Here is a 13,279-nt window from a genome sequence, read left to right on the forward strand (position 1 = left end):
GATTATTATTAGAGACAAAACCTTGAATACATTCCAATTTTGTTGCTTTTCAGTGGAATTCATTTACAAATTTAGTATTTTATTAATTTTGTATTTAATATTTACTGATCAGACTCTGCTTGAGATCAGTGAGATGGAGCAGTGAACTATGATAATGATAACTGAAGCCTTGGGGCATGTGTACCATGCACAAAGTACTGTTCTAAGCGCTTGACATGAATTGGTTCACTTAATCCTTAACAACGATGTTCTGATATAGACACAATTATTTTCCCCATTTTAAAGATAAGGAGACTGAGGCACAGAGAATTTAAATAGCTTGTGTGAGTGTCATGGCAAGTAAGTGGCAGTGCTAGGATTCTAACCCTAGGTAGTCTAGTTCAGAAGTCCTCTTAACCTCTCCAGCAGACAGGAAAACCCCTCCCCCTCCCACCTTCCTGGGGTTTACATTCTCCTGAGTAGACTGACAATAAACATAAAAATAAGCTGTATGATTGTAGAGTGTGAGGAGTGCTTTGAAAAAAGCAAAGCACAATAGAGGGTACAGGATTGAAGCACATCAGGCATTGTATTGTATCACATCCACATGTCCCACTACCCTGTTTGACAGCCCCTGGCTTGCAGATTCTTCCTTAAATGAAAACTGCCCTCCATGCTTCTTTGGAGTGACTCAGAGGAGCCAGCCAAATAGATGCCTTCTCTCTCCTCTGACACATACCTTTTCCCAGAGTAATCTGATTGGTTGGACAGCTAGAACCGCTGCTGGTCCTAACCCATTTCAGTGCTCTTGGCCGGCCAGCCAGCCAGTTCAGCAAGAGATGACTAATGTCCAAATTAATCGTGAGCAATGGCCCCCCACACAAGTAATCACCTTCCCCAAACTTTTCCTCATGGGGGTGATATCGTGGGCCCCAAATGAAGTATATCCTTCTCACCTCAGCACCAAGGAAGTTACACTCATTACTCTGGCTGACAGCAATTTGTAGACATGGGTCTGGGTAGTTGGACATTTACGAGGTTGCTAAGGAACAAATGCTTTGGTTACAGAGGTCTCCGAAAGAAGCATTGGTTTGTTGTATCACCTCAAATCATTTATTTTATCCCATAAAGACAGGTGTGACCAATGGGATACAGGGTAGAGAAAAGCTAAATACAAATACTTGTTTTCTCAGAGATGGGGAAATTTTCACTTCCTAAGCAATGACCATCTCCAGCCCCCAGATGGAAAAACTGGAACCAGGTACTTCTCTGATCATTCTAATTTGCCATTAAGTTTCTCATAGTCATGAGGTACTTAGTAAAATTGTTACTCCTTCAAGATGCTGCCCTAAGCATTATGTCATGTCATCCATAAAACATGCCCAAAAGTTGAGTATTATTATTCCCTAATGTGCAAACCATGAAGAGTCTAAAAGCAGATTGATCAACTTTAAACAATAGCAAAAGGCAGTCAGAATTCAAACTCAGGTTTGTCCGATGGTAAAGTCTTTGTGCTTAGAATTACAAACTCTTTTGTTTTCAATGATAATGTTTCGGTTGGGAAAAACTGGCAATCCTAATGATAGGGAAGTCACATTAATAGATTCCTGAAGTTTAATTCTATGAACTTCATGAAAGAGGTTATAGTAAATGTCTGTAACCTATAAAATCCCTTTTATGGAGGGGAAGTGGTGAGAGAAAGCTTAATCCCACAGTGGTGGTTTTTATCTGCTAGGGACCTACACTTTTGAATGTTCTCTGGAAGTCACAGAGCAACTGACTTTTCTGTGCTGTGATTTTGAAGAGTTCACAAGATTAGACCATTTCTACAGGGGTCTTATCGATTTTCTTGTCAAGTAAGAGACATTAGTGTCCTCTCTTCCTTTTCCTTCATCCTCTCTGTCCAGCCCATGGTCGAACAGTATCCCTTCTTTCTTAAAAACTTTCCTCCAAAGTTGTCTCTTCTTCTCATTGACCGTCCTAATCAAGACCCTTGTCACGTCATATTTGGATTTCTGCAATAATTTCCCAACTGACCTGGTTCTTTTCATCCTCCCCTCTAGAACATTTTGTATCCTGCCTGCAAAAGGAATTCCTCAAAACATTCCTTCCATTGCATCAGTCACTGCTCAGGTATCATCAGTGGCTCCAACTTGCCCACCAGAGTATTTCACCATTCTCTAGGACAGGGCTTTCTTGGGTTACATTTGCTCCCCATTCTCCTCATCTTGGTAGCCTTCACTGACTACTTTATCTCTCATTGATCCCTTCTAATTATGAGCCCAGTTTCCACTGAAACAGTATAATATTTAATTGCTGGTTTATCTGAGAGATCTAAGTCTAAATTTTTACTTGGTCACTTAGTGGCTGTGTGATTTTGACAAGTTGTTTGATTTCTCTGAGCCTCAGTTTTCTTATCTGTAAAATAAGATACAAATAGTACTTATCTTTAGGATTTTTGCAAGAATTGAATGAAATGATGACAGTGATGATGATGATGATGATGATGATGATGATGATGATGATAGCTGGCTAGCTAACATGTATTTTGTGTTTGCTCTCCTCCAGGCACTGTTCTAAATATTATTCTTCACAACAACCTATAACATAGGTACTATTATTTTCAATTTTGTAAATAGGGAAACTGAGGCACAGATGGGTGAAGCTAATGCCTGATTCTGGCTACACAGATAGTCTGGCTACACAACCATCATTCTTTTTTTTTTTAATTAAAATATATTTTCCATACAATGTTACATTAGTTTCAGGTATACAATATAGTGAACACAACCCTCATTCTTAACTAATCCACCTTCCCTTGGTAAATGATCAGTAAGTTGTAGTCGGTAACATAGGTCTATACTTCCTTATCTGAAATTCTTGGGGAGCCAAATGATTTTTGGAATCCAGAATTTGGAGAATTATAAAAAAGTTATACTTGGCACATACTAGATATTATATAACCTAGTAGTGATTGGACCAATTCTCTCTCTCTCTCTCTCTCTCTCTCTCTCTCTCTCTCACACACACACACACACACACACACACACACACAGACAAACACACACACACACACACACACACACAAAGAATGATCAAAGTTTGGGCTTTAAAGCTTTTTGGATTTCAAACTGCAGAAAAGGGATTGTAGCCTTATAGAAATAAAATTATTAGCAATGATTATAAGCATAATAAATGGTGGCTTATTATTACAACTTCTGTGACTCTTCTTTTACTGGATGAGCTCATAGTAAAATGTGCTCAAACATTCCTCAGTTAACTAATGGGCTGGGAGGGGAAGGTACTAGTCATGAGACCAGATCTTTAACCTCTTTCACACATGGCACTCTCTCTTCTTACCCTAGTATGACTTCATGGAACGTCTGGATGGGAAGGAGAAGTGGAGTGTGGTTGAGTCACCCAGGGAACGCCGGAGCATACAGACCCTTGTTCAAAATGAAGCCGTGTTTGTACAGTACCTGGATGTGGGCCTGTGGCACTTGGCCTTCTACAATGATGGCAAAGACAAAGAGATGGTTTCCTTCAACACTGTTGTCTTAGGTAGGTGTGGGGTCTCTGAGGTGATATGCCACAAGGGGAAGAACGGAAATGTTCTGGGTTTCTCTGTAGAAGGCACATCTTCCAATGTAGTTTCTACTGTATGAGAAACCAAACCAGAATCCCTTAGTTAGACCTCATAGTATCTTTCACCTAAAACTAGCCCTGATTAAAATGGGAAGACTGACTACAGGATCCAGTTGTGGTAAATAGCTTGAATCAGACAGACTGGCTCAAGTCCTGGCCACACAACCTACACAAATTGTTAGACTTTTCCAAGCTTCAGTTTCCTCATGGTAAGATAGAACTAGGACCCATGCCATAGGGCTCTTGTGAGAATCAAATAACATAAAGTCTATAAATCTCTAAACATGCACTGGAGCCAATAAATACAGACCATTCACATCAGCTCAGAATTTCTCTTAAAAATCCAGAAAAGCCCAAAATAAAAAGTTTTAAAAAGCCATAAAAATAAATCAAGAAAAGGATATAGACATAAGGGGAAAAAATCATATCTTCGTTCCCACGTAGGTAAATCTCAAAATGCTTTAATTAAGCACTTGTCACTTTTGGCATGTTTTAGCCCTGTTTTTTTTGTTTGTTTGTTTTGTTTTGTTTTGTTTTGTTTTTTTGGGTTTTTTGTTTGTTTGTTTTTTAGCTTTCACAGGAGAAGCTATGGTTTTATTCAAAATTTCCTCTTATATGTGCTTATAAACCCCTGAAAGGGTCATTAGTTTGAGAAGATTTTACAAAGTTTTCTAAAGCAAACCTGAAGGATTTTAACAATTAAATAAGACACGGATATTTTCATTCTATCTATTTTGTCATCAGGTTTTTATCCTGACGAAGATAACGGATCCTGGGTAGAACATTTGTGAATTGGGGCAGTGTTAGACGCATTTCACAGAGGAATACACTGAGGCTCAGAAAACTGAATCTCTCCAGGTCCCAGGATGTAGACATGGTAGAAATGGCATGGCCTTCTGGGCCTTTCTGCATGTTGTCTCCAACATGTTTAGTTGGGCATGCTGAGGTTCACTGGAGAAGCCTCGATAAGGTAGTGTCGTGAGGAAAGACCTGGTAATGGAGGATTAAATCCCAGCTTTTCTTTCCTACCTCCTAACTGGGAAAGTCACTTACCTCCCAAAGCCTCAGTTTCATTTGTGAAAATGTAATAACTGTGTCGTTGAAGGGAAGGATGATGTGACTTTACATATGGACCGTGTCTACAATGGAGCTAGTAGTCACTGAATGAGAGCTGATGGTTTTCTAGGAGCCCATCTTGTACAGCTGTTTTTTTTCTAGTGACTGCATTTTCAGAACTTCTCTATTGGCCACATGGATTTCTCTGAGGGGTTCCTTGATTCTTGAAAGATCGATGTAAGCCAACCTAGAATGCAGGTGGCAGTTTGTTATCCATAGCCACAACTTCCAAATTGTATAAAATCAGGATTTGGTATTGACCATAGCATCACAGCTAAACCTTATTCCCTCTGCTAAGGAAAAATTGGTCCTATCAGGACTAGCCAAATGGTCTAAAGCAGGGGTTGACACACTGTAGCCCATGGACTGAGTCTGGCCCACTGCCTGCTTTTATAAATAAAGTTTTTCTGGAGCACAGCCATGTTCATCTGTTGACATATTGTCTCTGGCAGCTAAAACAACAGAGTTGAGTAGTTGCAACAGAGACAGTTTGGCCAACAAAACCTAAATATTTACTTTCTGTCCCTTTACAGAAAATGTTTGCCAACCCCTGCTCTAAACTAATGTTATAAACTTTGTATCATGGAAGCCACTGGAAAACGTCTTCCTCAGTGACAGAAAATTTCCAGCATCAGATTACATACCAATGGGGGATAGAGAGAAGCAAAAAGTTTGATAAAAACCAGCTCACGAGAGGAAAGATGTAGTTTGAGTTGTTGAGATTAAAAGAAATCTTGGGGCACCCGGGTGGCTCAGTCGGTTGAGCGTCCACCTTCAGCTCGGGTCATGATCTCATGGTTTGTGAGTTCAAGCCCTGTGTCGTGCTCTGTGCTGACAGCTCAGAGCCTGGAGCCTGCTCCAGATTCTGTGTCTCCCTCTCTCTCTGCACCCCCACGCCCACTGCTAGTTTTGTGTGTCTCTCTCTCAAAAAATAAATAAACATTAATTTTTTTTAAGCAATCTTAAGTTTAAGAACATAATGAGAGGGATGCCTGGGTGGCTTAGTTGGTTGAACATCCGACTTTGGCTCAGGTTCATGATCTCATGGTTCGTGAGTTTGAACCCCGCATCGGGCTCTGAGCTGACAGTGTGGAGCCTGCTTGCAATTCTCTCTCACTCTCTGTCTCTCTCTGCCTCTCCCCACTCACTCTCTCACAGAAGAAAAAAGAGAGAACATAAGAAATTACATATTTTTGTCACCTTATATTTATACTCAAAAGGTTTAGTACAAACATAAAACCACGTGCCATAAACAGCAGCTGGCTTAGTTGGTGTCTACAAGGACTCAGTGAAATGGCTAATAACGAAAACAAGTACACATTTATGGAATGCTGACAATGCACTCACCTCTGGATCAGGCCCTCTGGGAGTACTAGGCCAGTCAACCCATAGAGTAGTCATGTGAGGTAGGTACCTCCAGTATTCTATCTTCTAGTGGAGAAGCCACCACTGAGAAAAGTTAAACAACTTGCCCAAGGTCATACACCCTAATCCAGGGTGGAGTCAGCATCCAAACATTCCAGAGCCTGTGCTCTTAACCAGTGGATTGCTTTGGATTCTAGCCACATAAGTCCCTTTCCCACTGCACAGCAAATTTTCTGGGGGCCAGATTATCTAGTAATGGCTTCTGCCTTCCCTCTCCTTTATCCATATAGACACAGACGTTGTGGTAGTGAGATGCCCTTCCCCCAGGCCATTACCCTCATTCCCCTGTCAGAGATGAGAATAGCAGTTCTCCCCAGAGGATTTCTCTTGTCTGGACTGTAGCTCAAACAGAAAGTCAAAGGTAATCGGCCTAATAATTGGGCAGACATCTTGATAGAGCAATGATAGTAATTGGCCTGAAATGCAGGGAAAAGAATAGTGTTTTATTTGGTTCAGAGGTTTTCCCACACATACCTATTATCAGAACGTTCTCCGTCAAGAGCAGCCAGGAGCGCCGAAAGCCCCTGCGATATGAAACAGAAGGAAAAATGTTAGACGGGTGTCAACCAGCGATCACACTAAATATACCTTTGACTCAGGGAAGTCTTTTGATGTGTTTTGGAAAGAAGCAGCTGCTTTCAGAAATGAGTTTCATCTCAGGGGACAACACAGTGGTATACTCAAAGTGCGGTGCAGATTTACTAGAGGCCACCCTCTGCCTATGTAAAAACCCCATTTCCTGGGCGTCCTCTCAGCACCTGCCATTGTTCCTCAAGAAAACTTAAACCAAGCTGACAGAAAGGAAAACTGATAATATCACAACAGTACTATTTAATCCGATGTTGCAAAAAGGGGACTGAAAGTGTGGGCTCCTTTTATATTTCAACAGCACCATGTGATTGCTTTTTCTCTCCAAAACTGTAGAAATGCTGAGAAAATGCAATGAAAAGTACTCATCATTACAGCTTTTGCTTATATTGGATTCTCCTACCCTCCTACACACACACACACACATGCGTGCACACACTTTGACAACTGTTTACCAAGGACCTTCTGTGTACATTGAGAATACCTCAATGAATGATTCACATCTGGTCTGTTCCTCATGGAGCCTGGTGAGAGAAGACACACACATGAAAGGGTGATTGTGGGAATTACAGGAACACAGAAATGGATATAAAAACCTCCTTGATTGAGAGAAGGTGGGGAAGGAAGATATCCAGGAGCTAGGTATTTTGTAAACTGACATTAAGGATAAATACCTCAGCTAAAGAGCAAGAGAGGTCCTCCAGCGCAGCAAAGAGCTCCATCCTTTTGCATGAGACTCTGGTGGCAAAGAGCTCCCTCGACCTCTGCTGCCTTATCTCTAAAGTTGGTAGGTTTGGAAACAGGGTGCTTTGAGCTCAGCAGTATCAGGGTTTGTTTTTTTTAATGTTTATTTGCTTTTGAGAGAGAGAGAGAGAGAAAGCACAAGCAGGCAAGGGACAGAGAGAGAGAGAGGGAGACACAGAATCTGAGGGCTCCAGGCTCTGAGCTGTCAGCACACAATCCAACATGGGGCTTGAACCCAAGAACTATGAGATCGTGACCTGAGCCACAGTCAGAGGCTCAACCAACTGAGCCACCCAGGTTCCCCTCAGCAGTGTCAGTTTGTACCAAACCATTCCCTGACCTGGATGCTGGTCGAGGGAGAAGCAATCTCTACCTCACTATAGGGGTGACTTCTTAAAATGCAAAGTGGACAATGTTATTTCTATGTTGAAAACTGCTTGTTCCCATGGGTCACAGAAAAGAATCCAACTATCTGCATGACCTACAGGGCCCCATATGATCTGACCCCCTGCCTGGACTTCTCCAAACTCATTTCATGGCACTCCCTTCCTTTTTGTTACCCTCCAGCCACATTGGATCAGTTCTGCTATTTTCCATCTCAGGGCCTTTACATAAGCTATTCCTACTATATGAAATACTTTGTAACTAGCTCTTCACTTGCCTATCCCAGCTCACCCTTAAATATCACCTGCATGGAATGGAGAGGCCCTTTCTGGCCTTCCTCCCTGAGTATCTTCCTCCTGCTACTCCCTATCGAAGTATCCTATTCTATTCAAAGTACTTATCACAACTTTTACTTGTTTTATTTGTTGATATATTGGGGGGGGGGTGACCTGTATTCTCCATGACAGTGAAAGTTATATGAGGGCAGGGACCTTCCCTGTCTTATTTACCCTTGTATTCACCAATGCCTTTTACAGTACCTCGCATAGGTGTTTAGTTAATAAAGTGAACCATACTTCAAGAATATGACAGGTCTAAGAGCTCACCCTAATTGTAAGCTAACATGTTAGCTTGCCACAATTTCATAGATATTATCAAAAGGCATGAAACTCCTGGGTCAGAGACAAGGGCCTTTATCACTCAGAACAATGCAATATCCAGATATTAGTATGTGTGCTGGTCCTCCAAGCCCCAGTTCCCACAGGGCTACATGAACAGGGTCCCATGATACCCGCACATGCAATAGGTTGCATCACAGAAAAGAAATCTTGAGTTTATTACACCTGAGTCTCTCAGAATGGGCAGTGAGCCTGCCTGTTCTTTGCTCTAGAGAGAAATATGATCTTTATTATACTGGACAGTAAGTAAACCTGCCCTTTGCTCTGGAGAAAGACACTATATCTGTCTTCCAACATGGTTCACTGTGCAGACAACCTTGAAAAGATAGTCCAAAACTAAGGCAGTGTGTCAGTTCACAAGACCTTCAGAAACACATATGGAGGATTAGAGACATGGAGAATTGTCTCCCGAAACCATGTGAAATTGCTGATTTTTGACCTGCAGAAGTGGCTATTTCATGACTCAACCTAAAGCTTCTTGAATGAATGCGTGTATGATGAATAAATGGAAATCAGTAGCCACTTGGATGTTTCTCAGCCCACCCACAGAGCCAACCTCAAGGAGTTTTAACCTGAAGCGTTAATTGATAAACATTCAAGAAATTGGCTTCATGGAGTCTGTAGTCTTTTACCTGATTTCATAAAAGCAAATACACTCATTGAGTTCTCCTCAGAGTGCCAGAAACCAACTACAGCTTGGTTCTGGAAGAAGAGGGCTAGGAAGGGAAACACTAGAAAGAAAGCAGTATGCACAATTTTACTTTTCAGTCCAGAGTGGGAGTAACTGGAAAATTTGGTTTAAAGGAAAAGCCTTCTTTACCACTCTCAGGTTACTCCATTAGGAATGGTCTTACTTGATAGTCTTTCATGCAACATCCACCGGGTCAGTGACCCTGACTCCCCAAGGGTTGGGTAAAGGTCACATTCTGGCCATGATGGCTTGTGTTTTTCATCATCTTAGTAATTTGGCACCTGAAAGTCTAAGTGTTTATTTTAATTTAAGGCAAAAAAAATGAGGTTGATAATAATAATAATAATAATTTTAAGAGTATGTCTTCATCTGTGTAGACCTAAGTTAACATGAAAAAGTTCCAAAATGATCCCTTTGAAGTTATGACTTAAGAGTATGCATAGAAAAGTAAATCATGAAATAAGATGGCTATGCTGGTTAGAACAAATGGGAACTAATTGATTTTCATGAAAAATAAGATCTGCAAAAGGTAGGCATAAAAGGACTTTCATATGACCTAAAACCTACTACTTAATGGATCCAAAACAGTGCCTAAATTGGTCAGTCTTACACATTTGGATTTTTCTTTCCTTAAAGCAAGGAATTTTTTTACTCTACAAACCTGAGATCAGGAACCACCACTGTCATTTGGAGACTCCTCCCCGTTATCTGAGGCTAAAGGCTGATATCCCACATGTCATACCAAATCTCAGATTGATAGCCTGAAAGGGCAGGGGGCAGGTAGGGGGCACAGGGAGGGAAGGGGACAACATTCATGATGTTTTAAACTTGTCAACATTCAGACATGGGAAATTTCAGGTTTTAAATCCAAATAAGTCATTTCTTTTGCAAAAGCAGATGTTGCAGCAATACTAACCCTGCATTCCTGCCTGGGTGTTAGTCAGATAGAGAGCAGTGGTTACTTCCATGCATTGTCCACATTGCCCTCATCCCTTTAATTTCCCATTCCCTTCACTCACTCATGCTCGCTACCGGTCCCCTGTGGGCACTTGAGGACACTACCACTGGTCTTCAAAACTGATTACCAAATTGCTTCATCAGCAAGCAGAGGAAAGGGTAGTTGCTAAGTTTCTCTCTTTTTCAGATTCAGTGCAAGATTGTCCACGTAACTGCCACGGGAATGGCGAATGTGTGTCCGGGCTATGTCACTGCTTCCCAGGATTTCTAGGAGCAGACTGTGCTAAAGGTACTTACCACTCCTTCCCTGCTATGGTTGGATAACAAGACATAGACTTCTTTGAGGGGGCGAGGGGGTACCAAAGAAGCCCACACGCCCTCCAGAATTCCACTGGGACAACTTGTAAGCCCATGCATGCTAGAAGACCTAACCCTTTAGCAAGGAGCAGGTTTTAATATATGACAATTGGCCAATTTACCTAGAAGAGCAGGGAGGTTATCCTTGGCATCGAGGTGTGCTGAGAAGAAAGATTTGCTAAAAATTAGATGGTTGGATTTCCTGTAAAAGCAAAAGTGAATTACCATCACTCCTTTCTTATAATCATTAACTTCTATGTAATGGAAGATTAAGCATCTCAGGGTTAGTAAATTTCATTCATTCTGGCCAGCTACACTCTTAATCTAGGAAGCGCTATTTATCTTGGTGGAATCGGTTTTAAATTGTATTATTAATTTATCTACACTCCTTTGCACAGAATTGCTGGGGCCCTGGGATTCTTGGGGGAAAGGTAATATAAGAGAAAATGACTCTCACAAAACCAGGGGACTTAGGGGCTGCATACCTAGCTTGCAAAAGACCTTGAGCATAACCTTCAAGTGTCTCTGTCAAAGGCAAGCATAAGAGAAAGCAGAGCTTCTCGCCCTTTTCAGATATGTTGTGCGCACTCACACACACATGTATATATTCTAGGTAAATTAACCTTTTACAAAACTACACTTATCTTCACTCCATGCTTCTTTTCTGTTTCATCTTCTAAAAACACCACTTAAAACCCACTACACTGATTGGGGCAACTTGATGGCACAGCATCCAACTCTTGATTTCAGCTCAGGTCATGATCTCACACTTTGTGGGATCAAGCCCCACACTGTTAGCGTGCAACCTGCTTAGGATTCTCTCTCACCCTTTCTCTGTGCCCCTCCTTTGCTCACTCTCTCTGGCTCTCTCTCTCTCTCAAAATAAATAAACTTTAAAGAAAAAAAAAAACAGCTATGCCGATTCCTCACCCACCAGCAGGTCATATCCCAGTGTGGAAAGCAATGAGGAAGAGGTTCAGAACCCTTGCTGAGGAGTCAGACATTTCTGAGTTGAATCTCAGCCCCACCACTGAGTGTCTCTGTGACCTTGAGCAAGTGATCTAACATTTCTGAATCTCAGTTTCCTCCTCTGGAAAAGTGCAGAGTTTCTTCACAAGTTCATTGTGAGGATGGTATGAGGCAAACACACCCAAAGCTCTTAGCAGAACATGTTGTGATCCCTCTAAGAGTTTATGTTTACCATTTTTAAGTGATGTATATCACACTGTATTATTTATATATTTAAACAATCTTTTCATTATTTTTATGTGCCCCTCATTAAAAGACCATCATCCTGCCTTGATGCTCAGAGAGAGAGGCACTTATTAATAAAGCTACTCTGTAAATGCTAACCAGCGCCACTCCTTTTCCCCATTCTCACCACAATTGCTGGGGGAAATTGCATTTCAAACATTCACAGTATTCCAAAGATTTGTGATTCCCAGCTTTCTGAGTGCTGAGTGATAAGCAAAGAGGACTTCCTTGTGCTTGAAGTTCTGGATTTGGTTGCACATGCACAAGACCAATCCCTAAATGATACCACCTACAGACATATCCTCCATCACTAAGTAATGTGAAAGTTTTGGTAAACTTGTCAGATACAAAAGGGAAGCAGAGCAAGAAGCCTCAGCATACTCTACCAAGTGGCATGTGGGCACATCACCAAGTAGACCGTGGACCCTTGAGTGCTTTGCTTGGCCAGGTTCTGAGGCACCGTGATGGGGGAAGGTGGATGACACAAGGCTTCACTGCACTGAACGCTTTTCCTTGTGAATGCTGGAAAGGAGGGAAAACCTCAGTACTGCTTGAATGGCCTTTCTTGCGTAATCTAATTTTCCTAGGAGTGAAGACATTAATGAAAGGAAGGACAGAACAGTTCTTTCATATGTGGCTGCAAATGGGCTGAGCCCTCCGCTGCATGGCCCATGAGCTGTAAATGTATATTAACACTGACACACATCGATGTATTATTAATCCTAAAAACCATGTGTGCTCTGGCAGCACATCCAGTTACTGGCCTTTCAGCCCTAAGTACCTCAGCCATTTAAGAACTCCTCGCTTTAAATCCATTTGCAGACGGGCGTCCATTCTGCATTATGGATCTGTAATGGCGTGTGCATTTAGCTGCTTAAAAGGACTCTCGGTGTGAGTTTTGCATTCACCACCTGCACTGTGGCTGGGTGCACACTCCAAATGTGCATTAGCCATGGTATATAATTGATCGTTGTGAAACAAATATTGAGCGGCTGTTAAGAGTAGTTACTCCTGCATACTCAGGAGCTATTCCTGTAATCAGCCTTTGAACTTGTTGTATATTTTAATTTAGCTCTTGATGCCTGCAGTGGGCAAAATTGAAGTATTTGAAGAATAAAACTGTTTTCTCTTTGTTTCCCTATTTTTTTCTTGGCAAAGTTGGCTCAAGAGTATTAGGAGTAAAAATCTACCTCTTTGCCCTAAAGATATTTCTTCCTTAGGATTTTTGAAATGGACACAGTTTAAGCTACTTTATTAACGATATTGGGAAATATTCTAAGCCCTTTATTCCCCGAACCTTGCTCTTTCATGTACCACCTTTATGATTTTCAAAATCATAAATTCACGGACTATCTATATTATTATTTACTTAACATATTTCTCCAAGTCAATTCATGACATTTACATTGATAAATTTGTTCTGAAAAGAACAATGTCAAAATCCAAAATTTGAAAAGAGAAA

The 13,279-nt window shown here is 41.3% G+C and overlaps 1 protein-coding gene across 19 annotated transcripts in view; it reads left to right on the forward strand.

Moving 5' to 3' along the window:
* Positions 1-13,279, forward strand: part of TENM2 (teneurin transmembrane protein 2) — a 1,969,530-nt gene that overhangs the window by 1,781,868 nt on the left and 174,383 nt on the right. For all 19 annotated transcript variants that reach the window (XM_040444168.1, XM_040444170.1, XM_040444289.1 and 16 more), the window contains 2 exons: positions 3,345-3,540; positions 10,394-10,495. In XM_040444168.1, coding sequence (XP_040300102.1) covers positions 3,345-3,540; positions 10,394-10,495 — 298 coding nt within the window. The remainder of the gene's footprint in view (positions 1-3,344; positions 3,541-10,393; positions 10,496-13,279) is intronic.

The sequence above is a fragment of the Herpailurus yagouaroundi genome, unplaced genomic scaffold (genome assembly GCF_014898765.1).
Source record: "Herpailurus yagouaroundi ecotype Mexico unplaced genomic scaffold, PumYag 29, whole genome shotgun sequence".
Taxonomy (NCBI): Eukaryota; Metazoa; Chordata; class Mammalia; order Carnivora; family Felidae; genus Herpailurus; species Herpailurus yagouaroundi.